The 25,000-nt window shown below is 46.1% G+C and overlaps 1 protein-coding gene across 1 annotated transcript; it reads left to right on the top strand.

Annotated features, from left to right (window-relative positions):
- Positions 1-1,282: 1,282 nt before the first annotated feature.
- On the top strand, positions 1,283-21,246 carry LOC109919157 (polypeptide N-acetylgalactosaminyltransferase 3-like; the record flags this gene model as incomplete). The annotated part of the gene is made up of 9 exons (XM_048593259.1): positions 1,283-1,455; positions 3,879-4,028; positions 7,768-8,002; positions 10,213-10,330; positions 13,373-13,573; positions 14,083-14,214; positions 16,216-16,308; positions 17,244-17,396; positions 20,299-21,246. Coding segments are annotated over 9 exons (1,384 nt in total), but the record flags the coding sequence as incomplete, so codon positions are not given.
- Between the last annotated feature and the right edge of the window lie 3,754 nt (positions 21,247-25,000).

Genomic DNA, 25,000 nt, shown 5'->3' with positions numbered 1-25,000 from the left:
TTCTGCCAATAGTGGAGCAGGCAGCCATAATTTTCAGATAGACATGAAAGGTCTACAGCATCTATTTAAAAGAATGGCAGGGGTGGTCTCCCTGGTGGGTTAGGATCCAGGAAGCCAAATATTGTAAGACGTAACTGGAGCCATTATTTACACGCTTTCTGAAGCATTTATTTACACCACTACAGGTAACGCCTCCAAAGCCAACAAGCATGTTTTAAGTGGTGTCAGTATTGTTAGGGTCGCAATTTTATCAGCAGTTAATGCCCACCACCCGTGTGCAGTTAAACATTTATGCTTTTTGCTACCTGTCGGGATTTTATTGTTTGGAAACCTCCCCTTGTGCTGTTGGAGGATCGTCTCAGGTACATAATCCTTTTCCAATGCAAAACCACTCCAGATTCTGTCATTCATTGTATTGTATTATTTTTGCTCTCCATTTTTCACCCCCTTCTGTGCATCCGTGCCCCTCACTTAAGAGTTATACAGCATGTAAACAGACCCTTCAATCCAACCAGTGCACGCCAACCATAATCACTTATCTATACCCCTCATGATTTTATAAACCTCTATAAGATTACCCCCTCAACATACTACCTTCCAGTGGAAAAAGGTCCCTGCCTATCCAGCCTCTCGTTATAACTCAAACCCTGCAGTCCTGGCAACAGCTGGTAAATCTTTTCTGAGCCCTGCCCAGCTTAATAATATCCTTCATATCAAACTTGTATTCCAGTCTGTTTCATTTCTAACCAGACCCTTTGTTGTTTGAAATATTATTTCCTTCTTCTAAATGCCAGAGAATCGGGCAGACAGCCCTCTGATCCTAGGAATTGATCTTGTGAACCTTAGTTATATCCTCTTTGAGGCAAGGACAGGTTAGGAGCTTTAAGACTGTGCATGGTACTCCAGTGTGGTCTCACCAAAGCCCTCTGCAATTGTAGCCACACATCCTTGCTGTTGAATTCTAAAGCTCTTGCAACATGGGCCAATGGGTAATTTGGCAAATTACCTTCCCAATCACTGTTTCACGTGAGGACACCCAGGTGCTCTGACCACAAGTCTATTTGTGAAATCTCAGTGGAGACCCAAAGCTGGAGGGATAATTACATCATCTTCTACAGCTTGGAACGGAACCTGGACAGAAAATTAAAAGGTGACATGCTCTCAGTGGCTTTGAGAAGTTTGAGGAAACCTAGTAATTGAGCTACTGGCAGGGAGAGGGAGAAGTGAGAGACTCTTTGTCTGATTTCTTGACCAAGTTCTGTTTCTTTACCACCCACCTCAGGTGTATCAGTCAAAAGTTCAAGCGTTGTCCTCCCCTGCCACCCACTAGTGTCATCATCGCCTTCCACAATGAGGCCTGGTCTACTCTGCTGCGGACTGTGCACAGTGTTCTCTACACGGTCCCTGCCCTGGTTCTGAGGGAAGTCATTCTTGTGGATGATGACAGCACTGAAGGTGCGGAATGCAAAGGCTGTTTTTGTATCATTGTTACCGCTTTGAGATCAAACTCACCCCTCAGAAACAAGAACTGTATGCATTCCTGTAGCACCTTTGAACCTATTGAAACATTCCGCAGCAATTCACAGAAGGAATGCCAGGCAGTACTTGATACTGAGCCGTACGTGAGAGAGATTCTTGGACAGGTGGCCAAAGATTTCAGGAGAGAGAGAGAGGTAGAGAAGTTTAGGGAGGGAATTCCAGACCTTACAGCCCAGGCAGCTGAAGGGCTCAGCTTCCAGATGGAGCGATTAAAGTCCTGGATGCTGGAGCAGTCAGAATTGAAGGATTTCTCAGAGGGTTGCAGGGTGAGAAGAGACTACAGTGAGAGAAACCAGCTGAGGTGGGGGAGGGATTTGTGTGAAAGCATGAGAATGATATGTTTAAGTCATTGCTGTAAGTGGGAGCCAGCGTAGGTTGGGGAAACATAAGAGTGATGGGGAAACGGGACCTGCTGCGAGTTGGAATCTGGGCAGCAGAGTTTTATTTGAGATGAGGTTATTGGTAACTGTAAGATTGTTAGGAGAGCACTGGGATAGTTGAAAGTGGAGGTTACAGTGGCACAGATATCCCAGTTGGCTAAATACGACACCAGGTTTGAGAGCAAGAGGGACAGATCAGGAAGATTTACCGGGTGTCACAGTTTCAAGATGCACCAGATCCAGATTCCAGATTCCAGATTAGTGTTTCTGGAGATGTTTCCAATCCTGCAGAATGCACCTGCAGTACATCTTGCCATCTTCTCTGTTTCCTTTTATTCACTTATGGGCGGTGGGTGTCAATGGCTGGGCCAGCAATTATTGCCTGTCCCTATTGCATTTGAGAAGGTGGTGGTGAGCTGCCTTCTTGAACCGCTGCAGTCTGTTGACCCAAAATGTCCTTAGGGAGGGAATTCCGGGATTTTGACCCACTGACAGTGAAGAAACGGCGATATATTTCCAAGTCAGGATGGTGAGTGGCTTGGAGGGGAATTTGCATGTGTTGGTGTTCCCATCTATCTGCTGCCCTTGTCCTTCTAGATGGAAGTGGTCGTGGGTTTAGAAGGTGCTGTCTTAAGATCTTTGGTGAATTTCTACAGTGCATCTTGTAGTTAGTATGCAGTGCTGCTGCTAAATGTCAGTGGTGGAGGGAGTGGATATTTGTGGATGGGTTGCCAATCAAGGGGACTGCTTTGTCCTGGATGGTGTCAAGCTTCTTGAGTGTTGTCGGAGCTGCACTCATCCAGGCAGGTGGGGAGTATTCCATCACACTCCTTACTTGTGCCTTGTAAATGGTGGACAGGCTTTGGGGAGTCAGGAGGTGAGTCACTTGCTGCAGTATTTCTAACCTCTGACTTGCTTTTGGAGCCTCAGTATTTATATGGTGGGTCCAGTTGAGTTTCTACTGATTCATTGAATTTTTTCAGCCCAACGTTGGACCAGTTTCTGATCTGGGATGTCAATTACAAATTGTCCGTTTGGTTTAGAGAGATGATGGCAAAAATAGCCAAGGTCCCCAGACTCAAAAGCTATCCCCGATTTTTGCTGGAAAAGGTCACAGTGGCTCAACGGGAGCACTTGCACGTCTGATTCAGAAGGTCTTGAGTTCAATGACTTGAATGCAACAAAAGTAAGTTCAATGTTTAGTGCATATTAATCAATTAAAACCTTCTAACCGATTAGACATTTAACAGCATCTTAGGTTTGTTTAGTGCATCCTCATCAGTGGGGTGACCCTTTGATCCTTTACTTCTAAATTCTGTGTCTGATGCTACCTCTCTCACTAACACCTGAAGAAGGAGTAAGAGTCTGAAAGCTTGTGTTTTCAAATAAACCTGTTGGACTATAACCTGATCTCACGTGGATGTGAGAGATCCCGTGGTCACTGTTGCTTGCTGGAGGTTTCTCTGCGGTGCTCTACCCAACAATTATCCTGCAGCGAACATAACCGCAAAAGGGAGGATCTGGTTCCTTATCCCATCGCTGTTTGCAGGAGTTTGCTGTGCGTGAATTGGATGCAGTCTTACTAAGGTTGCAACAGTGACTGCAGTTCAGAACCTATTCATTGTCTGTGTGAATTGCTTTGGAATGTTCTGAGGTCATGAAAAGTGCTGCATAAATATAGATTCTTTCTCTGTATTGCTGACCGACAGACAGGGAATAGAAAGCCTGTTCAATTGAGAGTCTCCCAATTGGTTAATGAACTGTGCAGCCATTTTTGCGTTGGTGCGGGAGAGATGGTTCAGTGGGCAAACAAAAGGTGACCAATCGCCAAGAACGTGGTCTGGGGTTGGGGGGGGGTTGAGGGGGTTGGTGGTATTGAGTGTTTGTATGATTATAACTCCCCAGGGGCGCACTTAGTCAGAGTTGTCAAGCATAACAGTACCACATTCTCACTCGCAGACTACTTGAAGGAACGGCTAGACAGCTATGTCAAGAATCTCCCGGTGGTTAAGGTGGTCAGACAGCCAAAGAGGAAAGGATTAGTTTCGGCCAGGTTGCTGGGGAGCTCCATAGCGACAGGAGAGGTCCTGGCCTTTCTCGACTCGCACTGTAAGTACGAATGCTTGTGCTTTCCCTCTGTTAACCGAACACCTCTGGCGCCTTATCCACGGTTTCGTGGCCTCCCAGTACCTTTCCCCTGATCCCTCACCCTCTCATTGAGTCATAGAGAAGTAGAGCACAGTCCCTTCGGTCCAACCTGTCCATGCTGACCAGATATCCTAAATTAATCCAATCCCATTTGCCAGCATTCGGCCCATATCCCTCTAAACCCTTCCTATTCATATTGCCATCCAGATGCCTTTAAAATGTTGTAATTGTACCAGCCTCCACTACTTCCTCTGGCAGCTCATTCCATAAACACACTACCCTCTGCATGAAAAAGTTGCCCCTTAGGTCCCTTTTAAATCTTCCCCCTCACATGAAACCTATGCTCTCTAGTTTTGGACTCCCCTGCACTATGAAAAAGACCTTGGCAATTCACCCTATGCATGACCCTCATAATGTTGTAAACCTCTATAGGGTCACCCCTCAGCCTCCGACACTCCAGACACAGTAGTCCCAGCCTATTCAGCCTCTCCCTGTAGCTCAACCCCTCCATGCCAGCGACATCCTTGCAAACCTTTTCTGAACCCTTTCAAGCTTAACAATGTGGTTCCTATAGCAGGAAGACCAGAACTGAACGCAGTATTCTGACAGCGGCCTCACTTCTCAACTCCGGTGAACTCAATGAGACCCCGTCTGATTTCTCCACACACCGGAGAATATGGTCCGACCTGTTCACGTGATGGGCCACACTTCAATGTTCTTCCTCACTCACGGGGCCAGTGAGCAGATTTCTGACAGATACGGCACAAGAAATTTATCTTTGAGAACTCTTGTGGTGAGAATTCTTCTTCCAGGTGCTCCTGGAAGCAGAGTGCGGACACCATCCGCCACTGACCCTCCTGTGGCTGTCACCACAGATGTGTGGCGGCCCTTATCTAGAGTCATAGAGAGCTATAGGATGGAAATAGACCGTTCGGCCCATCGCTAGTCAAAAAAACAACCACCTAAGCAGTATGGTGGCTCAGCGGTTAGCACTGCTGCCTCACAGTACCTGGGACCCGGGTTCGATTCCGTCCTGGGGTGGCTGTCTGTGTGGAGTTTGCGCATTCTCCCTGTGTCTGCGTGGGTTCCCTCCGGGTGCTCCAGTTTCCTCCCACAGTCCAAAGATGTGCAGGTTAGGTGGATTGGCCATGCTAAAATTGCCTGTAGTGTTCAAGGATGTGTAGATTAGGTGGGTTAATGGGGGGATGGGTCTGGGTGGGATTCTCTGTGGGTCGGTGTGGACTTGTTGAGCCGAAGGTCCTGTTTCCACACTGTAGGGATTCTATGATCTATGATAATTATTCTAATCCCATTTTCCACCACTTGGTCCACTGCCTTGTATTCCTTGACATCACAATTGCACACCTAAATACTTCTTTACGTCCCGTCTAATTTTTCCAGCTGCTGTGAGGACCCCCCACTCCCCCCACCCCGAGATCTGTACGTTAGCAAAGGCTTCCAGAAACAGAAGTCAGTGTTCTCGGACTTTCTCAGCGGCTGTGTGGCCATGAAGCTTAAAAGGAATATTGGCCATTATGGGAGCACCCAGCTGTGCTGCGCTGCTTGGCCTGTTAATCACCAGCTCGATGCTCCTCTTCTTATTGGATTTGGTTGCATAGGTGAATGAAAAAAGTGCTAAATGCCCATCCGTCATTTGTCCTTCATCATTTCATTTGCATCGGGGCACTGGGAAAGGATTTTACCGCAACAGGGACAGTGTGTCCCTCCCCACCTGCATTTCGTGCATCATTGTTTTGTGATTTTTGTCCCCCACCCCTCCACCTACCGTTTTGAGAGTGACGATTGTCGTTGAAAATAAGAAAGGGCTGGGAAATATTAAAGAGATAGTAGGAACTGCAGATGCTGACGAATCTGAGATAACAAGGTGTAGAGCTGGATGAACACAGCAGGCCAAGCAGCATCAGAGGAGCAGGAAGGCTGATGTTTCGGGCCTAGACCCTTCTTCAGAAATGGGGGAGGGGAAGGGGGTTCTGAAATAAATAGGGAGAGAGGGGGAGGCGGATAGAAGATGGATAGAGGAGAAGATAGGTGGAGAGGAGACAGACAGGTCAAAGAGGCGGGGATGGAGCCAGTAAAGGTGAGTGTAGGTGGGGAGTTAGGGAGGAGATAGGTCAGGGAGGACGGACAGGTCAAGGGGGCGGGATGAGGTTAGTAGGTAGGAGATGAGGATGGGGCTTGAGGTGGGAGGAGGGGATAGGTTGGAGGAAGGACAGATTAAGGAGGCGGAGACGAGCTGGGCTGGTTTTGGGATGCGGTAGGGGGAGGGGAGATTTTGAAGCTTGTGAAGTCCACATTGATACCATTGGGCTGCAGGGTTCCCAAGCGGAATATGAGTTGCTGTTCCTGCAACCTTTGGGTGGCATCGTTGTGGCACTGCAGGAGACCCAGGACGGACATGTCGTTTGAGGAATGGGAGGGGGAGTTGAAATGGTTTGCGACTGGGAGGTGCAGTTGTTTAGTGCGAACAGAGCGTCGATGTCTTGTGCAAGTGAGAAAGCAGCAGGTATCTCACTAGATTAGTGTTCAATAGAGCGATGACAAAGTAAAGTCATTGACTAGACTGCTCATTTGTTCATAAAAATCCACATTTTGTTCTCACCGGTTAGCAAGATGTCTTATTTTTTCGAAATTTGATCGCTGGCCTTGTGACTGAGATATAGGGATGAAATGTGGCCCCTTGTGGGAAAATGTTGGACAACCATGCACTAGAAGATGGAAGGGGATGGGATGTAGTGCGGACAGGGTACGAGGAGGGTGAGGTGCTGGGAGATGGAGGACTGACAGGAGAGGTGCCAGGAGGGCAAGGTGTCTGGAAGTCAAAGAAATGCGGGTGAAGAATCAGGAGAGAGGAACTGGGGGGGAGAGGAATCAGAGGGAGAGGTGAGGGATCAGGGAAAAAGTATTGGGAAGCCAAGGAACCGTGGATAAGGTACCATGAGGGAGAGCTACCAGGAGAGCGTGGAGTCCCGGCTGAGGTATTGTGAGACCATGGTCCTTGGGATGGTGAAGAATCGAGCTGAGATACCAGGAGAGAGTCTAGCATCGGCAGTTCTTACTATTCACCAGGAGAGTGTGGTGCCTGAAATTAGGGCCCAGGAGAGAGTAGGGTAAATCACAGAATCCCTACAGTGTGGATGCAGGCCATTTGGGCCAAAGGGTCCACACCAGCATTCTGATGATCATCCTGCCCAGACCCACCCTCTATCCTATCCCTGTAACCCTGAAGTTCCCATGCCTAACCCACCTAGCCTGCACATTAGCATCCACATTAGCATGAATTTAGCATCCACCTAACCTGCACATCTTTGGAGCATGGGAGGAAACCGGAGCACACCACGCAGACATGGGGAGAATTTGCAGACTTCACACAGACAGTCGCCCCCCAAGGCTGGAATCGAACCTGGATCTCAGAGGCAGCAGCGCTAACCACTGAGCCACCGTGCCAGCCAAACCAGGCTTCTGTAAACGTATCCAGCAGCCCTAGGGACTCCTCAGCGCTCGGGCTGGGGACGCCATGCTTCGGGTAGCGGCGCGGGTTAGGAGCAGCAGTGATTTCTGTCCCCGAACCTTTGAGGATGAGTGATGTGAGGTACTGGGAGGGTAAAGTGCGACCCGTCCAAGTCCTTGTTGTCCCGTATCAGAGCCGCTGACTGTGCTGCCTTCCTCCCTCTCTCTACAGGTGAATGTTTCGACGGTTGGCTGGAGCCCTTGCTGGCCCGCATTGTCGAGTCGGAGCAGGTGGTAGTGAGCCCACAGATCACCTCCATCAACCTGCACACGTTCGAGGTGGAGAAACCATCTCCGTACGAGCGCAACCACTCCCGTGGCACCTTCGACTGGTCGCTGTCCTTCAACTGGGAGGAGCTGCCCGCCTATGAGAGCGACGCCAGGAAGGACGAGAGCTTCCCTTTCAGGTGAGCAGTGGCGGAGGGGCTCCCAACCCTCTCGTCACGACAAGACTTCCTCTTTCATCCCTTATTCACAGGCAGAGGTCCTGTACTCGAGCACCATACCCGCAGCATCAGAGCAGCTCCAAGGAGAAATTCTCAGTCTGTAGCACCCTGCGGCTTCGGAGTCGGAAAGTCACAGGTTCCCAGGCCCGCTCCAGCCATTCAACCCTGTAATTCAGGCTAACCCTTCACTACATGACAGAGGGAGTGCCGCACAGTCAGAGGTGACCCTCTGCCCAGTGCATGTAAAAGGAAACCACTATTTTGAAAAAGAGTCAAGAATGTTTTCTCCCTGCTGTTCTGCCCAATATTTATTCTAATTATTCCAGCATCACTAAAGCAAATTGTCCGGACATTTTAATGCTGCAGTTTGTCGGAGCTTGCTGTGTTCAGCTGATTGCCCTGTTTCCCACTCTCGAGCAAACAACTACACTTTCCAGGGTTGAGAGAGAGAGAGACGTTCCTTTCCTTTACCCCTCCCTTGCCTTTTGGACATGGTGTTAAACCTATGACTCCTTCTGCCTGCTCAGGTAGGAGATTCCCGCAGCACCATTTTGAAGAGAGTGAGGGAGTTCTGCCAGTGCCCTTGTAAAGGTTCACCTCTTGGCCAAACCCTGCCACAAGCCGATAAACGGGCCTCTTACCTGGTTGCTGATTGTGGTGCTCTATGGCGTCCAGTTTGTCTTCTGCAGGACAGCATTTCAAAAAGCAATTCATTGGCGGCAAAGCAGTGTAGGATGTTGATTGAATGTGAAACCTTACTCATTCAAATGAGCAGAGAGAGGTGTAGGGAAAATGCATAGCGTTACACCAGGCCTAGGTCACAGATACACAGATCGCTCAGTCCCACAGGTCTGTGCTGGCATTTTTACTGCAGGCCAGACAGATGCCTCCTACTTCATCCCATTCCATCAGCACACATCCTTCTATCCCTTTCTCCCTCAGATATATCAATGCTACCCATCTTAACCTCTCCTTGACAACTTCAACCTGCTCCATACTCTGTGGGTAAAGAGGTTTCTTGGGAATTCTGTTTTGGTTTTACTGGTGATTTCCCCCAAGTTTATAACCTCTCCTTTCAGAGTTGCTGCACAAGTGGAAGGTTCCCTCCGCATCCTCAGCTATTAGGTCACACCTCAACCTTTTCAGTCAGTCAAGATCCACAGGGAGTCAAAGAGCTACATGGGGCAGCCATGGCAGTGGAGTTCTGCCCACAATCTGATCAACCGTGGTCTTGTTGAATTGGCGAAGCAGGATGATGTTCTTATTTTTGCTTCTGTTCTGTAGGTCACTTGGTTCTTCTCTCCATTGAACAAATCTTCGGCGGCACAGTGACTCAGTGGTTAGCACTGCTGCCTCACAGCGCCAGGGATCCCGGTTCGATTCCAGTCTTGGGCGACTGTCTGTGTGGAGTTTGCTCATTCTCCCTGTGTCTGCATGGGTTTCGTCCGGGTACTCCGGTTTCCTCCCACAGTCCAAAGATGTGCAGGTTGGGTGCTTTGGCCATGTTAAATTGCCCATAGTGTCCAGGGATATGGAGGCTGGGTGGATTAGCCATGGGAAATGCAGGGTTATAGGGATATGGTGGAGGTGTGGGTCTGGGTGGGATGCTCTTGAGAGTGTCGGTGTAACTTGATTGGCTGAATGGCCTGCTTCCAAACTGTAGGGCTGAAAGTCTCAGCCTGTTCAATTTTTCCTGATAATTATATCTTCTTAATTCAGGTGTATCTTTGTGAATCTTTTTCTTTCCTCTGTCTGGTGATTCTGTATCATTTTAATAAAACAGAAAGCAGAACCGTTTACTGCACCTTCAGGGGGCTGACCAGTTGATACATATCTAACATAACGTGCCTACCTAACATAATTTCATGCCGCTAGCTAGAGAACACAGTGCTCGGTCAGCTTTTGTTTTATTAGAAACAAAATCAGAAATTGCTGGAGAAACTCAGCAGGTCTGGCAGCATCTGTAGAGACAAAGAAGAGTTAACATTTCAGATCCAGTGACCCTCCTTCAGAACCCTCTTTTTCTGATTTCCAGCATTTGCAGTTCTTTGTGTTTTTTTTTTGTTTTGAATGGCCTTGTTAACCTGATTATGTCTTTTAGAACAAAATAGTTTGACACGAATTGAGGTTCATCGATCAGTCATGCAAGGTTTCATTGCTGTTTTTTGCAGGACACCAGTAATCTCTGGTGGACTTTTTGCTGTCTCTAAGGCCTACTTTGAACACATTGGAACCTACGATTCCCAAATGGAGATATGGGGTGGAGAGAACTTGGAGCTGTCCTTCCGGGTAACGTAAGCTTGTGCAAATAAGACAAAATCAACACCATTGTGCTACCTTGTACATAACCTGAATGTGTAGGAAAGTGTACATGGTAGAATCTCGTTATGCTGATCTCTGCTGATTGGGATTAAATAATTAAAGGGACCATGTACTTGTTGACCTGGTCCCAGAATTTTAAAATTACTTCCTTGTTTTCAAATCCTTCCATGCCCTCACCCTCCCTATCACTCTAACCTCCTCAAAAGCTACATCTCCGCCAATGCTGGCCTCTTGTGAATCTCTGATTTGCTTCACCCTCACCATTGGAAGCCATGCCATTTGCTGCGTATGCCCTGAGCTGTGTAACAGCTTCTCTAAATATTTCCGGCTCTCTCCTCCTCTCTTCCTGATAATATCATAATAATCTAAGTCCTGGATATACAGGACACAGTCTCAAAACTTGCAGATGGCTCAAAGCTTGGAAGTATTGAGAACTGTGGGGGAAGACATTGATCACACTTTGAGGAGATAAAGGCAGGCTGATGGAACTGGCGAACCTGTGACAGATTAAGTTTATGTAGGGAAGTGTGAAGTGATTCATTTTGTAAAGAAGAATGGGATGAGCAATATAAAATAAAAAAGATGCAGTTCTAAACTAGTGAGGGACATGTGCATAGAACATTGAAGGTGGCAGGGTAGGGTTGAGAAAGCAGATGCAAAGGCAAACAAGATCCTGGCTTTTTAAACAGAGAGAGCACAGAAAAGCAAAAAATTTATGCCGATCCTTTTTAAAACACTGATTCAGTCTAAAGTGAAGTAATGTGTCCAGTTCTTGGATCACACTTTATGAAGAAGTGCGTAAGTTTTAGTGAGGGTGCAGAAAATACTTAGGAGAGTGTGGTTCCAGGGTTGAAGGACTTGAATTTACATGGATAGATTGGAGAAGTTGGGGTTGTTCTTCCTCTTAGAGCAGAGGAGGTTGGGGGAAGATTTACACTGTTCAAAACCAGAAGGGGCTTAGATAGGGAAGAGACTGTTCTTGCTAGCAGAAGGTCAAGAACCAACAGATTTAAAATGATGAGCAAAAGAACTAAAGACAGCGTGAGGAAACTTTTTTTGCACAGAGATCTGGGATACAAATCTATGAATCAGAGGAGGAGTAGGCCACTCAGACGCCAGCTCCACCATCCTGTAAGATCGTAACTGATCTGGTTACTCCATATTCCAGCCAACCCCTGATAACCTTTCAAACACACCCCTCCCCCCTTGCTTATCAAGAACCTATCTACCTCTGTCTTAAAAATATTGAAAGATTCTGCTCCCACTCACTTTTGAAGAAAAGGTCCATAGGCCTCTGTGAGCAAAAGAAATTTCCTCATCCCTGTCTTAAGTTGATGCCCTTTATTTTGAAATGATGTTTCAAAACGCCTAGTTCTAGTTTCTTCCACATGAGGAAACACCATCTCTGTATCCACCCTGTCAAAACCCCTTAGGATCTTTTGTTTCAGTCAAGTTATCTCTTACTCTTTTAAACCACAGTGGATGCAAGTCAAGCCTGTCCAAGCTTTCCTCATAAGACAACTTACACCTAACTGCTCCCAAAGCATTTGCATCCCTCCTTAAATAAGAAAACCAATACTGTATACGGCATTCCAGATGTGCTCTCACCAATGCTCTGTATGTTGTCTTTTAAAGTTCAGTTCATTGAGCATGGGCATTTCTAGCTAGGACAATGTTCATTGCCCATCCCTAACTGCTCTGAGGAAGGTGGGTAGTGAGCTGCCTTCTTAAACTGCTGAGGTCTTTAGGGTGAAGGGGCACCCGGAGTAATGTTGGGAGTTCCAGGTTTTTGACCCAGCATCAGTGAAGGAATGGCGGTGTACTTCCAAGTCAGGATGCTGTGTGGTTTAGAAGGGAACTTGCTGGTGATAGTGTTCCCATTGCATCTGCTGACCTTGTCCTTCTAGATGGTTGAGGTTGCGGGTCTTAAAAGTGCAGTCAGAGGAAATCTGGAAATCATAACCTCCCTACTTCTGAATTCGACATTTCAAACAATAAGTTATAACATTCAATTTGCCTCTCCAATTACCTGCAGTACCTGCCTACTCAACATTTGTGATTCATGTATCAGGACACTCCCTCACTACCGCACAGCTCTGCTATCTCCCACCACTTAGATAATATACCTCATAATTCTTCCTGCCAAAATGAACAATTTCACATTTTCCTACATTATACTTAATTTCTCAGGCCTTTTCCCACTCATCTATCTGTATCTATTAGCCTCCTTATGTCGTCTTCACAATTTATTTTCCTAAACTAAGTTTCTCTCATCAGCAAAATTACCAATGACTTTGTCCAAGTCATTTATATGATTTTTAAGGAGTAGAGGCCCCATTAGTGATCCCCGTGGCACATCATTTATTACCGTCAGAAAATTATCCACTTACGTCTACGCTCTGTTCCCTGTTAGCCAGCCAATCTGTTCATGCCAATATGGTATTTCTGAGACCATGAGTCTTCACTTTCAACAATAACCTTTAATGTGACATCACATGAAATGTCTTTGGAAATCTAAGTACAATCCATCCACTGGTTCCCCTTCATCACATTATTTCCTCAAAAACCCAGTTGGTTAAACATGATTTCCTTTTCACAAAACCATGTTGACTCTGCCTGATTACACTGAACGTTTCTAAGTGCCCTGTTATAACATCTTTAATAATGGCTTCTAATATCTTCTCTAAGACTGGGATCGCCTGTTGCTTCCCGCTTTCTGTCCCCGACCCTTTTTGAGTAAAGGTCTTACATTCGCTCTTTCCAATCTCATCAAACCTTCCCCAAATCTCGAAAGTTTTGCAAAATTAAAAGCAATGCATCAAATGCTTCACTAGCCGCTCATACATTACAGGTTGTGTATCCTTTATCTGCATGTCAGAAAGCTGAAAAAATCCTAGAGACCGAATATCATTTTGAAAGCAGACCCGACTGCGCTGACGGACACTTTCACCAAGTACCCTCCTACCTGCTGCTCACCTTGACCATGACTAAATGTCTGATCACTCACAGGTCTGGCAGTGCGGTGGGAAACTTGAGATCGTACCCTGCTCTGTTGTGGGGCATGTGTTTCGCAGTGACACTCCGTACACCTTCCCAGATGGAGTGCAGGTCGTGTATCGCAACCTGGTACGAGTGGCTGAGGTGTGGATGGATGAGTACAAGGACATCTTTTATCATCGGATTCAGGAAGCAGCAGAGATTGCTCAGAAGGTGACTTTCACTGAGGAAGTCGGGATCATGTGGGAACTGTGGCATGGCTGGGGAAGATGTAAAGAAAGGACTCAGTGCCGTTTTTAGAGGAATTTTGGATGGGGAGACAAACCAAGGGTATCCTTATTTAATACTGAGTAACAGGGGTGAACTGATTCCTTTCCCTTCTCCACTCTCCCAGTGGTCACAACAAACTTTGAATTTAACAGGAAGGTGATATAGAGCTCAGCATCAGATACAAATCAGCCAGTGCCTTTATTAACAAGTAAAGGACTAGTTTATTGCAAACAAAATTTACTGAAGCAAAGCTGTAAGGATTATCAATGAAAAGTTCAAATTGGTAAATATAAACAACAGGTAATACACACGCACACACACGCACAAAATATCATGTCTACAAAAACTAAAAGCACTCTACTGAGCATTAACTTGGGAATGAGAGAGGGGATATTGAAAACAAACAGTGGAGAAAAGCAGAGTAATTTGTGCTCTCCCTCTGTCTCTCACAGGGTTTGTTCGGTGACGTATCTGAGAGGAAGCGGATTAGAGAGAGGTTACGTTGTAAGGATTTCACCTGGTACCTCAACAATGTCTACCCCGAGTTGTTCATACCAGACATCCACAAGACAATGAACCCATCAGTGAGTTGACTGTCTTAGGGATCGATAACTTCACAGTGCAGGAAACTCCTGAAACATGGTTTGTGGATGCTTGCTGCATTAGTTCAAAATAACAACTTGCCTTCAAGCAGCAAAGAATCCCAACAGCATAAAAAGTGGCACTGAGTCACAAATGTGGATATTCAAACAGGTGACCCGGACACCAGGTCAAAACTACAGGCTTCATAAAACCAGAAGTAGGCCATTCAGCCCATCATTTCTGCTCTGCCATTCAGAGTTTTTTTTAGTGGGCTTAAGGGAGGTGGCAAGGTTTAGAGTTCAAATTTCACAGTTCAGGGTCTCAGCAGCTGGGGAAACGGCTACCGATAGTGAAGCAACTGAAACCGGGGTTGGAGAAGGGGCCGGAATTAGGAGACCAGGCATAGATAAGGTGGAGGCAGGGAGGTTGTTTCCGCTAGCAGATGAAACCAGGACTAGAGGGCATCGCCTCAAAATAAAGGGAAACAGATGTAGGACTGAGGTCAGGAGGAACTTCTTCACCCAAATTGTTGTGAATCTGTGGAATTCCCTGCCCAGTGAAGCGGTTGAAGCTACCTCGCTGAATGTTTTTAAGGCAAGGCTAGATAAATTTTTGAACAGTAAAGGAATTAAGGGTTATGGTGAGAGGGCGGGTAAGTGGAGCTGAGTCTCAAAAAGAGCAGCCATGATCTTAATAACTGGTGGGGCAGGCTCAAGGGGCCAGATGGCCTACTCCTGCTCCTAGTTCTTATGTCCTTATTTCGGAGGGATTCGCGGCTGGAGGAATTTACAGAAGCAGTGAGGGGGATGAGGTCAAATTTGGAATTGCAAACAAGGATAGGAAATCCCAAGTTGTCAGATCAGGAGTCTGTGTAGGAGCAGTGGGCACAGTGGTTGGTGGAGCAGCAGGGGTCTGGGTGAATTGGGAGGAGTTCTGTCTGTGGAAAGGACGGAACACGGTTGACCGGGCGGGAATGCCTTGGAATATTCAAGTCTAGGAGGCAACAAAGAAGGCTGTAGTGACAAGTTTGCACTGGGAGCAGGCAGTAATATGGATGGGGTAATGTTGTACAAGGTAATGATTCTGCAAAGGTCAATGTTGAAATTGCATCAGCTCCACCCAATATTTTAGGTGGAGATTCGAGTTCTACCTGAGTATTTTAGGAAACAGTTGTATTCCCTACAACCCCCAAGTGTCCTTAGTAATTAAGCCTGACCAGTATTCAAGTTGCACGCATTGTTTTGTGCAATAAGCATCTTGTCAGCAAAGGCGAGTGACCCTTCTGCTTAGGCTTATCAAAGGTCTGTCCTCTATCACTGATAATTAGACAGGCTGTGGACACAGTATAGACAAAGGAGGATTGGTGGCAGCAAACTACCTCAAACAGCCCCTTGCCCTGTGCCACACGCTGGCAGAGGCCATCAGGGCAAATACCACAGACAGGACCCAGAATTAGCTTTCGAAATGGAGACCTTACAAAGGGTTGAAGTGTTCTTGGGGGAGATCACTGTACACATTCTTGCTCAAGGTGGTGGATAGAGGCCGTGGGATGTTCACAGGCTGATTTCCTGCCTTCTCGAGTGTCAGCCTTGTCCCTGTGAGTAGCCTTTTAGGTGTTTGTTCAAGGCCAACTCCCGAGGTGCAAACACACACAAATGCGAACACGGCTGCTGGGGCTGTTGTACAAAACGTGGGGCATTTTTTCTTGGGAATGATACACAGATAAAGGGAATGAAAGGATAGGTTTCACACCTTCGAAGAATTAATATACTTTGCTAACTGTCTAGGAGTGTTGCAAGGCTCCTTCAAGGGCTTGGTTACCCAGCTTTGAGACTCAGGCCCTGGTCAGTGCTAAATTAACTGGTGCATGTTAAGTTTGGAGCTTATAGGAATGGTGCAGTATTTCAGCATTTCAGTACGTCAACTGCAAATCCGCAATGTGACTTTATCCCAGCGCATCTTCCCTGATATCTGTAATCCTTTCATATGTACTCCTGTCACAGCTGATGAACCGAGGGAACCAGCTCTGCTTGACCATTGGACCAGCGGGAAGGTCCGTGTTAATGTATCCCTGCTACAGCCTCCAGGAACAGCAGGTAAACAAAGCAATTGGGAGGATCCCAGTGTGGGAAGCCTTGAAACCCACGCAGTTGCACTCTGCCCACCTCCCCCAGCCACTCCCCAAGCATTCCTTCTTCAGAACCAGCCAGACTTTAAGGTCCTTGATTCAGTCTGTAGTGACCAGTCATCACTCTATGAGTCAGAAGGTTGTAGGTGTGGGTTCAAGTCCTGGCCCCTCCTGAGAAGCTTGAGCACTCAGCCCAGGTTGACCTTACTGAGGGAGAGTTGCTGGAAGTGCCACCCTGTGGAGCAAGGTTCTGTCTGCCCCCATGTAAAAGCGGGAAGGACCGGGACTGCTCTCAGTGCCTTGGCCAATGTTTATTCCTTGATTAGGGGAGGCGATGGCCTAGTGGTATAATCGCTGGACTGTTAGTCTGGAGACCCAGTTTCGAATCCTGCCACAGCAGATAGTGGAATTTGAGTTCAATAAAAATATCTGGAATTAAGAATCTAATGATGACCATGAACCCATTGTCAATTGTGGGAAAAACCCATCTGGTTCACTCATGTCCTTTAGGGAAGGAAACTGCCATTGTTACCTGGTCTGGGCCTACATGTGACTTCAAACCCACAGTAAATGTGGTTTACTCTGAACTGCCCTCTGGGTAATTAGGAATGGGCAATAAATGCTGCCTGGCCAGCGACGCCCTCATTCTGTTAATGAATATAGAAAAGAAAAGATCAGCATCATTGAGGAACGAATGGGGCTTATCTGCTCATTGCTGTTGGTGGGAGCTTCCTACGAGTAAATTAGTTGCCATGTTCCTTATATTGCGAAAGCAACTGCACTTCCAAAGGGGCTTTATTGGCTGTAAAAGTTTTGCATTCTTTCAGGAAAACTCGACGACAGTAACGCAAAGCGAATTCTCACCCTGGCCGCCTTTTCTCTCCCCTCTCTGATTCCCCACAGTATTTTGAGTACACGTCCCGCAGTGAGATCCTCACCAACTCCTCTCACCCCCTGTGCCTACACGCTGGGATTACCATGGTGCTGTTGGTCAAGTGTGCTGCCCATGGACAGATCGGTGATGTACCGCCGGCTCAGAAGTTCCAAATCAAACCGGTGAGTGCGAGCTGTCCGGGACCTGGGAAACAGCCGTTGGAGGTACCTTTACAGTCTGGGTGGTCTTCTGATCTACAAACAGATCCCATTAATCCTCTCTTTGATCAAACACAACATTAAAACTTTTACCCCGCTATGCCACCTCCAGCGGTCGAGCTGGGGAATGATAGAGTGTTACGGATATCAAACATGTCCTGGAAGGAATATTTGGACTGGACCATCCTGTGGTCAGATATTGTCCTTTTGTGCTCTGGGACTGGACATGGGGAGACAGTAGGTCAGACAGAGTTCTCGTCTGGGACTGGGGAAATAAGATCTTGGCTGGTCTGCTTGTAACCTCTAATCCACATTCCTACCTATCCCTGATAACCTTTCACCCCCACCTCGCTTACCGAGAAGCTATGCATCACTGTCTTAAAAATAATCAAAGACTGTTTCCTGTGCCTCTTGTAGGAAGACAGTTCCAAAGACTAATGGATTTCTGCGAGAAAAGGTTTCGCTTCATCCCTGTTTTGAATGGGCGACCACTTATCATAGAGTCGTAGATATGTACAGCACAGAAACAGACCCTTCAATGTGAATCATCCTTGCCGACCAGACATCCTAAATTAATCTAGTCCTATTTGTCAGCATTTGATCTAAACCCTTCCTCTTCATATAACCATCCAGATGCCTTTTAAATGTTGAAATTGTACCAACCTCCACCACTTCCTCTGGCAGCTCGTTCTTTCCACGCACCACCCTCTGCATTAAAAGTTTGCTCCTCAGTCCCTTTTAAATCTTTCCCCTCTCACTTTAAACCTATGGCGTCTAGTTTTGGACTCCCCCAGCCTGCGGAAAAGACTTTGTCTATTCACCCTATCCATGCCCCTCATGATTTTATAAACTTGTATAAGGTCACCCCTCAGCCTCCAATGCTTTCGGGAAAATAGCCCCAGCCTATTCAGTCTCTTCCTATAGCTCAAAGACTCCAACCCTAGCAACATCCTTGTAAATCTTTTCTCAACCTTTTCAAGTTTAACAATATCTTTCCTATAGCAGGGAGACCAGGATTGAACGCAGTATTCCAAAAGTGGCATAAACAATGTCCTGTACAGCTGCAACATGACCTCCCAATTCCTATACTCAATGCACTGACCAATAAAGGCAAATGTACTCTTCTTTTTAAAATAGTGATCTTGTCCTAGATTCTCCCACAAGAGGAAACATCCTCTCCACATCTCTCCTGTCAAGACACATTAGGATCTTACATGTTTCAATCAGTTATAAAGATGAACAGCACAGAAACAGACCCTTTGCTCTAACTTGTCCACGCCGATCAGACCTCCTAACTTAATCTAGTCCCATTTGCCAGCATTTGGCTAGTGTCCCTCTCAACGCTTCCTATTCATATATCCATCCTTTTAAATTGTCTCCCTCTTTTTCTGATGAACCTAAGCAGAAACAAGCCCAGCCTCTCCAGCCTTTCCTCGTAAGACAACCTGCCCATACCAGGCATTAGTCTGGTAAACCTTCTTGGAACTGCTTCCCTTAAATGAGTTGACCAGTTCTCTGTATAACTGAAGGATAACCTTTCTAGTTTTGCACTCAAATCCACTCACAATTCATGATAGCATTCTACGAGCTTTCCCGATTACTTGCTGTACCTGCATACTAATCTTTTGCAATTCATGCACTAGGACACCCAGATCTCCTTCCATCTCAGAGCACCGGAATATCTCTCCATTCAGATAATATGCTTTTTCTCATTCTTCCTGCCAAAATGGGTAATTTTATCCACATCATGCTCCATTTGCCAGCTATCTTCACCTTTCAACCTATTTGTAGCCTTTTTCTGTCTTCATCACATAAAAAAGAATAAATAACTTGGACTCTGTCCCCTTGAAAAAGTTGGATGTGAAAGTTGGTTGACATTTTCAGTGTGGAAGCAGATATAATTTTGTCAGGTAAGGCTATTGAAGGATTGCGGGATTGAGGCAGGGTAATGGAGTTAAGACACAGATGAGCCAAAATGTAACTGTGTGGTGCCAGAACTGTCTGGAGTGTACAGAATTCCTTCTTCCTGGTTACCAACAAGTTTCATTCTGGACAGGAATAGTGTCGAAAGAACATGGCACCACACTTTAGGAAGGATGTGAAGGCTTTACACACTTTGGGACAGATGCTGAGGAGATTTCCCCAAATTGTTCCAGGTTCGGGAGATGTTAGGGTTAGGTTTAGGGTTAGACCTTTTCTGCTTGGAGTCATGGAGAATGAAGGGTGAATTGATAGAGGTGCACAAGATCATGACATTTTTGGATATGGTAGCCAGGGAAAGATGGTTCGAACGACTTATGAGACAGTTTTTTAAGGTTTTCGGCATGAGACACAAGGGGGATGTGAGACATATTTGCTTTTTTAAAACACAGTGAAAGGTGATGACCTGGAGTTGCTGCCCACAATCCAGATTTAGATTTAGGTTTTATTGTCATGTGTACTCAACTAAACAGTACAAGATTACAGTGAAAAGTGTACAATCTTGCCACATATGGCGCCGACATAGGTACAAAATCTTAGTTACAGAAGTAGAAAAACAAAGAAATAAGTTTAAGAAATTCAGCACGACTGTTTTGTTAGTATAAAAGCGGAAAAATGAAGTATAGTTAAAAGTCAGTGTGGTAGAAGCGGCGATGGTCAACGATTTCCAAATTGGATATGCATCGAAAGGAAATAGAATGCAGCACCAATGGGATAGAGTGGCAGGATACTTGAATTGACTCAGAGTGAGCTAGCATAGACTCGGCAGACCAAATGGCTTCCTTCTGTGCTGTAAATGACTCCTCGTCTCCTTCAAGGAGGGTGCAGAGAAGAACGGTCCCTGAAATCTGGACTGACTGAGGGCTCTTGTTTCTTTTTAACCCAGGGTGGAATGATCCTGAATCCTACGGTGGGCCTGTGCCTATCTGTGAAGGGCAGCTTTGTGAAAATGATGTCGTGTGACCCAGCGGACAGACGACAGCACTGGACTTTCATCAGTGAAACATCTGACTGAAACACTTGCCTGTCAGCAGCTTGGGGCAATGCTCCTGTACCGGAGGAGCTCAGCGCTGCTGACTCTGTACTTGGAGGTTTAAACACGTAGATGACCCTCCTGCCCCACCACTGCTCGCTTCTTCCCAACACATCAGCCAACATGTCTATGCCTGCCTTCACGTGGCCAGTCGGAATGCAAAAAGGTTCTGACCCAACCAGTTGGGCAATTCTTTCTTGACTGTGAATCAAATGTATTCAAATTTCAGTTTAAAGCGCAGTGATTTGGAAATAGAAAAGGAAACAAAATTATTTCAAAGCTTCTCCTATTTTACTTCTGGAATTTGCCTCCCGGAGTTCCTGCTGATTCCCGGGCTGCTTTGCAGGCTGTGTGTTACCGTAAAGTTGGGCTTTCGGGTTTTGGTCGACTGAGCTAAACCAGGGGCATAATGTCAGTCAGGCAGTGATCCTCCATGATGCACTCATCACTGATGTCTTTCTCAAAAAAGTCCGTTGTTACTTTATGGGACTGGAGGAAGAGAAACGTTATATTTTAAGAAGGACGAGGCCTTGGTTTGCCAAATTTTTCGCCCCTTGTTTGTGGGGATTGTTTACAAGCAATTTTCATGTGTGCCTTAGTTGTTTATTGTCAAAGATTAAACCGACTGTTAAACCCATTTGCAACGATGTTGTTTTATGCACAGGAAAGTGAGGGGGGCCATTCAGAATCCTCAAGCCCATTCTGCCATTCCATTAGATGTTGGCCGATCCTATCTTAAAGTTCTACATCTATCCTCCTTGGTTTCCTGATATGTTTAGCATAGGCCAGTGTAGTGATTGGAACGAGGTGGATCATTATTGACAATGAGATCCTTGTTTGGGGTTGTTAACCTGTGCCAATCAGGGACCCCAGGCTGTCCAATATAAACAAGGAATTCAGAGAGTCTCCTCACTTCAGGGACTGACTCCGAGCTGGCTGTCCACAGCCAGTGTACAGTGCACAGGTAAATAAATGGTGACTTTGTGACGGGATACCAACCTCTGGCTGAAACAACTGCACAGCAAAAAATAAAAGAAAATTGATTGACCTCAATTCAGAAATGCTCACATTCTCTGAGAGGCCCTGATTTGCATGCCCCTCTGTGTGGACGATGTCACCCCTGAAAGTGGCCCGGCTCATGTTGTTAAGCTTACGGCGTTTGGTTCTGGATTCTCCCCAGCAGAAACTGGTTTCTAACATCTGTGCATTCGCACCCTTCATTGTCACGAAAGTCTTCAATTCACACCATCCCGAATGTGAGCAAACTGCAGGAAACAAGGGGAGTACACCAGGAAACAATAACAGTGACCTGGGGCTCACTGGGCTCAGGTTGGGAGGAGGTACCTCTTCTGGGCCTGTGGGGTAGGGAGGCCTGGGCCAGAGGTACCCCAGAACCCTGAATTCATTGAGAATTAACTGGAGATTTATTCACTGCCGGAGAGCTATTGGCTCTGGAACTGGTTATGGTCTGATTTTCAGTGGGGTCCCACAGGACTTGTTATGTATGACTAATGTCAGTACTGATTTAGATTTAGGTGTTAGAGGGGATGAACTGCGTGTGTGTGGTTGGGAAGGCATATTTTAACTTCTGTGCACAGTCCCATTGATTACTCGCAGAGGCTGCAAATGTTGAGAAGGAGGCAACGTGGCTAAGTAGAGGAACTCAAACAGGAAGAAAACCAAGAGGTTGAAAGACATAACTCAGCATCAGCACCTATCAAAATCAGCTAGCCACTCGGTTGTCACAAACTGCTACAGAGTCTAAATGGAAATAAACTGAATAGGCTACCCAGCATTTGCCTCAACACTGAAGTGACAGTATTACCTCTGTCTTGTTGATCTTGCAATGTACAACTACGTAAATACTTTGGCTACATTGGCAGGTCAGATTGAGACAGATTTCTGCAGTAGTAACTCGCCTTCTGACTTTTCAAAGCCTGTCCATGAATAGTTGTTGGAGTGATGGAAAATAGTCTACTTGCCCGGCAGCTCCAACAACAGTCAAGAAGCTCAGCACAATCTAGGATAAGACAGCCTGCTTGATTGGCACCTCATCTAGCAACTTAAACGTTCACACCCTGAACCAAAATAAAAGTGGCAGCACTGCATACCATCTACAAGATGCATTGCAGCAACTGACCAAAGCTCCTTCAACAGCAATTTTCAACCCACAACCACTACCACTTAGGTCAGACAAACAGCACTGACAGCAAGTTCTCCCTGCAAACCTCACATCATCCTAATGTGGAACTATATTGCCATTCCTTCACTGCTGCTGGGTCAAAATCCTGGTACTCTCTCTCTCTCTAACAGCACTGTTGGGTACACCCCAAGGATCACAGTGATGGTAGAAGGCAGCTCACTAGCACCAACTTTCCAAGGGTAATTAGGGATGCGCAACAAGTTAGTAACTCACCTCCTTAATCCCTAAGCCTGTCCACCATCTACAAGGCACAAGTGAGAAGCGTGATGGAATACTTCCCACTGTTTGGATGAATATAGCTCCAACAAGACTCGAAGCTTGACACAATCCAGGACAAAGCAGCCAGCTTGATTGCCACAAACATTCACTACCAGCACACAGTAGCAGCAGTATGAATCATCTACAAGATGCACTGAAGAAATTAATCAAAACTCTTCAGACAATACCTGCCAAACCCATAATCACTTCCACCTAAAAGGACAAGGGCAGCAGATACACGGGAACCCCACCACCTGCAGGTACCTCTCCAACTCCCTCATCCTCCTGACTTAGAAATACATCGCCTTTCCTTCAGTGTGGTCGGGTCACGGTCCTCCTTGGGCAATCAGGGATAGCCAATAACTGCTGGCCCAAACAGCAATGCCCACATCCCATGAGTGAATTGAAAATAGGTAGACAAACAGGAGGCTGGAAGAACACGGCAAGCCGGGCAGCGTCTGGATCCAGTCCTGCAGAATGGTAATACTCGAAACGTTGACTGCTCCTCTCCTCCAGATGCTGCAGACCCTTCCTGACCCGAAACATCAACTTTCCTGCTGCCTGGCCTGCTGTGTCCTTCCAGCTCCATACTGTGTTATCTCTCAACTCCAGCACCTGCAGTTGTTGCTATCTCCTGTTTGTCTGCCTTGGATTCCAGCATCTGAAGTTTTTGTTTTGAGTCTAAGTGAACGAAAATAAGTTGGCCCTGCCAGTGATGCCCTTATCCCATGAACGTGTATATTTTTGGGGAAAACTCCCAACCCAAAAGAATCATGTGCATCTGCCCTATCAAACCCATTACAACTTTAAAATCAGGTCACCCCACATAAGTATTTCCCTGTCTCTCTCTCTCTCCCCCCCCCTTCATTGTATGGTTCAGTTCTTTATTAGTTGCACAAGTTTTCTAATAACTATGGGGGGGCATTAGATTGGTTTTTGATGAGTTGGAACAGGAAGGTAACTCAATGCCTCCTCCTATTGGATCTGACTGAAGATTCATTCATAGAAAAATTAAGGACCTCACACCCTATCCAACTGTCGTCCTCGACAATGCCTGCGCGAGAAAAAAAAAATATCCAAACGAACCGAAGAAGTGTGTAATTTACGGATGATTTGAAAAGAAGTCGATGAAAACACACACACAAAATAAAAATCGCATGGAACTGATTCCGTAAACCGGTGGTGGTGGAACCGTCGAGGCGTTGACAGCGGGCGGCTGCACTACCTGCCGGGGTCCTTTCGACCGCCGGGCGCCACGTGGTGTGGTGCCTTTAGGGGTGCGCACCCCGTGAGAGTAGCCCGTTTGCAGCCTGGCGGAGGGAGAGGTAGGAGGTTGCTGAGGGTCTGGGAGTAAAAGATGAATTTTAAAGTGTGTGTGTGTGTGTGTGTGGGAAGAGGCAGCGTTCACGAGTTGCAAATTTTTTTTTTTAAAAAAAAACATTGCTTCAGTGCATTTGCAGGAATTTTTTTTCCCCCCCATTCCTTTGATCGTAATGAGTTCAGTTTTGCAGATTTGTTGCTGTACATACTTAGATCGTTCACAAAGTTGACTGCAATTCAGGTGCCGCGTATATTTGGCTTTTTTTTTTCCCCTTTTTTTTCCCTTTGGAAAAAAAAATGACAGCTACTAAATCATCTGGTGGCTAATTTGATGCTCATTTGAATGTGTTTTGAAAATGCGGACGTTTGCAAACTTAAATCGGAGGATGGTGATAATGAGAGGCATGTTTCACCAATTCAGGGATTATTAATATGTTTTAACATTTTTATTTTTGAGCACTTTTTTTTTCCCTCGGGAGAGTTGGATTTCACTGTTGAGCATGTGGAGAGAGCATTCATTTTATTATAAAAAGCCTACATGGATTTTTTTCTTTTACTTCTTTTTAAACAAAAAATTTTTTTTAAAAATTAGTTTAATTGCACCTAAAATTCATCTGAAAATGTGAAACGCTTTCTGTAGACTGATGGTTTCGTATGAAAGAGTAAAGCATGATGAACAGCCTCGGATCCGCACGTGGAGTCAAGACTCTTTCTGCTGGTTGCTTGGGGCCTACTTTGATTTTTGTGGTGTTTCCTGCTTTTTAAAAATTATGA

The sequence above is a fragment of the Rhincodon typus genome, unplaced genomic scaffold (genome assembly GCF_021869965.1).
Source record: "Rhincodon typus isolate 14 unplaced genomic scaffold, sRhiTyp1.1 hic_rhity00002570, whole genome shotgun sequence".
Lineage (NCBI taxonomy): Eukaryota > Metazoa > Chordata > Chondrichthyes > Orectolobiformes > Rhincodontidae > Rhincodon > Rhincodon typus.
Note: the sequence above shows the minus strand (reverse complement) of the source record. Positions and strands in the feature narration are given on the sequence as shown.